This window comes from Telmatherina bonti (genome assembly GCF_933228915.1).
Source record: "Telmatherina bonti genome assembly, chromosome: 20".
Classification (NCBI taxonomy): domain Eukaryota; kingdom Metazoa; phylum Chordata; class Actinopteri; order Atheriniformes; family Telmatherinidae; genus Telmatherina; species Telmatherina bonti.
Genome location: NC_136618.1, coordinates 13,110,750 through 13,113,274, shown reverse-complemented (window position 1 = coordinate 13,113,274; position 2,525 = coordinate 13,110,750). Strand labels below are relative to the sequence as shown.

General features: G+C 50.8%; 1 protein-coding gene across 1 annotated transcript; it reads right to left on the bottom strand.

Annotated features, from left to right (window-relative positions):
• Window positions 1–397: 397 nt before the first annotated feature.
• Window positions 398–2,525, bottom strand: amer2 (APC membrane recruitment protein 2; the record flags this gene model as incomplete). The annotated part of the gene is made up of 1 exon (XM_079259447.1): window positions 398–2,525. The coding sequence occupies exon 1, from the start codon at window positions 2,468–2,470 to the stop codon at window positions 398–400; it is 2,073 nt and encodes a 690-aa protein (XP_079115573.1). The 5' UTR covers window positions 2,471–2,525.

The following is a 2,525-nucleotide window of genomic DNA, read 5'->3' as shown; positions in this document are numbered from 1 at the left end:
TCTCAATAAAAGAGGCGTCAATTCCAGCAGGTCAGAAACATTTCCAAGAAACAGCAAGGTGAAGGATGTATCCTAAACAAGTCTGTGGATTGTCAGTAGGCAAACTCCAAAGTGCAAATTAGGTCTGTGAAATATTAACCCTGCTTTTTGGAGTGTCCTTGTGACTTTCTTGAGTGAACAAAACCACCTTTTCTATTTCAGCCTGTTTATAAGCCGAAAGAGAAAAAAAAAAATCGAAGGAATGAGAGTTTTTTCTGGTTTGAGAGGAATTTGTAGGCTGTTACCTCGACAGCTCAACATTTTTCTTGGTCTGGAAAAGCTTTTGGCGCTGCATAAGCAGCTCTGTAGTAATGTACACTCAAGTCCAGTAGCAGAAGAGAATCAACCATTTGACATGTTACTTCTTGTGTGCAGCTCCTCTGGTTGTGTTACCAGGTTTGTTTCCGGAGCGACGAACGGGTACCTTGGATACAGGGATTCTGGTGCGAACTGGTGCGGCTGCTTGAGTCTTTGGTGGAGGAGATTCTGCCTCCAGAACAGATGACAGAGCTGACTGGCTTACAGAGTGGGGAGGAGAGGCTGGTTTGGTGCTTACTGGGATCTTGGATTCTCGAGGAAGGCTGGCGCTGCCTTTCATTGATCGGAAGGAAGATGAAGAGGAGGAGGAAGGGGGGCTTGTTTGGGATGTGGGGCTCATTTTGTATTCAGTGGATGGAGAGGGAGTACTGTTTAGATCTTCATCTCCAACATGATCCTCTCCTTCCTCCTCAGGGTCATTGTAGAGGTCGTACAAGTGGTCCCCAGAGCAGCTGTCGCGTGGTAGGGTGACTTTCTGGTTACGCTGCAAGCCAGTCTCATCAGGCGTTGCTGTTGGAGTTGCAGAAGGTGTGTCCCAGTAGCCTTCGTCACTAAGCGGCTCTTTTTCTCCAGGTGATGTAGGATGACGGCCATGTGCGTGAGGAAGGGGAGGTTTAGCTGCTCGACTTCCTGATCCACCAACTACTGGTATCTTGCTAAGTCCCAGTGCTTTCACTTGGGGTGCCTTTCTGTCTGCACTTCTGGTAGATGAGGGAAGGTGGCTGCCTACTGGGTTGGTACGAGGAGGATAGGTGGAAGTGGGTGTAGCTGATGAAGGTTGATGCAATCGAGGCAATGCAGGGGAGTTGTCTCCTGTAGATGGCAACATGTGCCAGAGCCCCTGCATGTCTGCATCGTCCACTCCCTCTGGACTTGCCATTTCTTCCCCTCCACCCATGTAGGCAACCACACCACTACCAGCAGGGTGCTGCTGGGGTGGAGGAGGCACTCTGGTCCGAGCAGGGAGTGAGGCAGATGCTGAGCTTTGAGAAACAGAGAACATGGACTGGGTAATCTGGGAAGGTAAAGGTGGTTTCGATGGAGAGCCACGAGATGTGGCACTTGAGATTCCAACAGTTTTCCCAATACTTGTTCCCACACTCGCCCCTCCACCCCCACTGCTGCTACTACTGGTACCACTACCTCCATTACCCACAGGCCCTTCCTCATCTGCATCAGCAATAATATCTCCACATCCTGTCAGTGAATCAAAGCTCTTAAGAGATGTGACATCAGTGAAGAGCAGAGAGCACAGGCGGTCTACCGAAGGCTCTGAAGGTGGGTCGCCCGTGCTGCAGCGATCCAAAGGGGGTGTAGCGAGGGAAGGGGTGAGGCTGGAAATTGAAGCTTTGCCTTTTTGGATTGGAGGGCGCAGCGGTGAGTCGGTGGGTGTGTAAGGAAAAGGGGAGTCTGGCTCACCAGATGGTCCTGGCATGGCAACACAGTGAGTGGGTGTCATGGCAACGCTAGTCGTGGGAGTGTCTGTTGCTTGAAGGTTAGGTTGTGCTTCTGCATTTTCACAGTCCTCTTGGTGATGATGTGGAGGTGGTTCAAGGGTGAGAGTAATATCTTTTACCTTGTCAGAGTCAGCAGCATCCTTCTCTTTCTTACCTTCCACCTCTTCTCCCTCCCCCTCGTTTGATTTTTCTTTACGTCTCCATCTCATGCTGCTAAAGAATCCTTTCAGGCCCCTTCCTCTCCTCACAATCCCGGCTCCCCCATTTTCACTCGACCTAAAACTCCCACGTCGGAGAAGAGAAAAAAAACTCAGCGATTTGCTGAGGGACCTCACTGGTCCTGCCTCCATGCTAGCAAGCCCCTCCCCTCTCTGTCCATCAGCATCATTGCTTGTTAGCCCATCGTGTGTTTTGCTCCGCACTAGCTCCACCGATGCTGCCGAGGTGTTTCCATTCAAAGAATTCCCATTGTCAGCATTCCCGTTGTTTCCCGTGTTTGTAGCTCCTTTGTTCCTGAAGGAAAAGAAGCTGGCCATTCCTGAGCCTGTGCGTCGCTTTCCAAAGAGTTTGAAGGCAGCTTTGTTGATTTTCCCCGTTGGCTGGGGGTCACACTGAGGAGCCACAGGAGGCTCCACACACTCCGACTGCACCTCCATTATCTGCTCCTGCAGTGTTGTTTTCCTGGTGTTCTCTGGTTGCCTTTCTATCCTC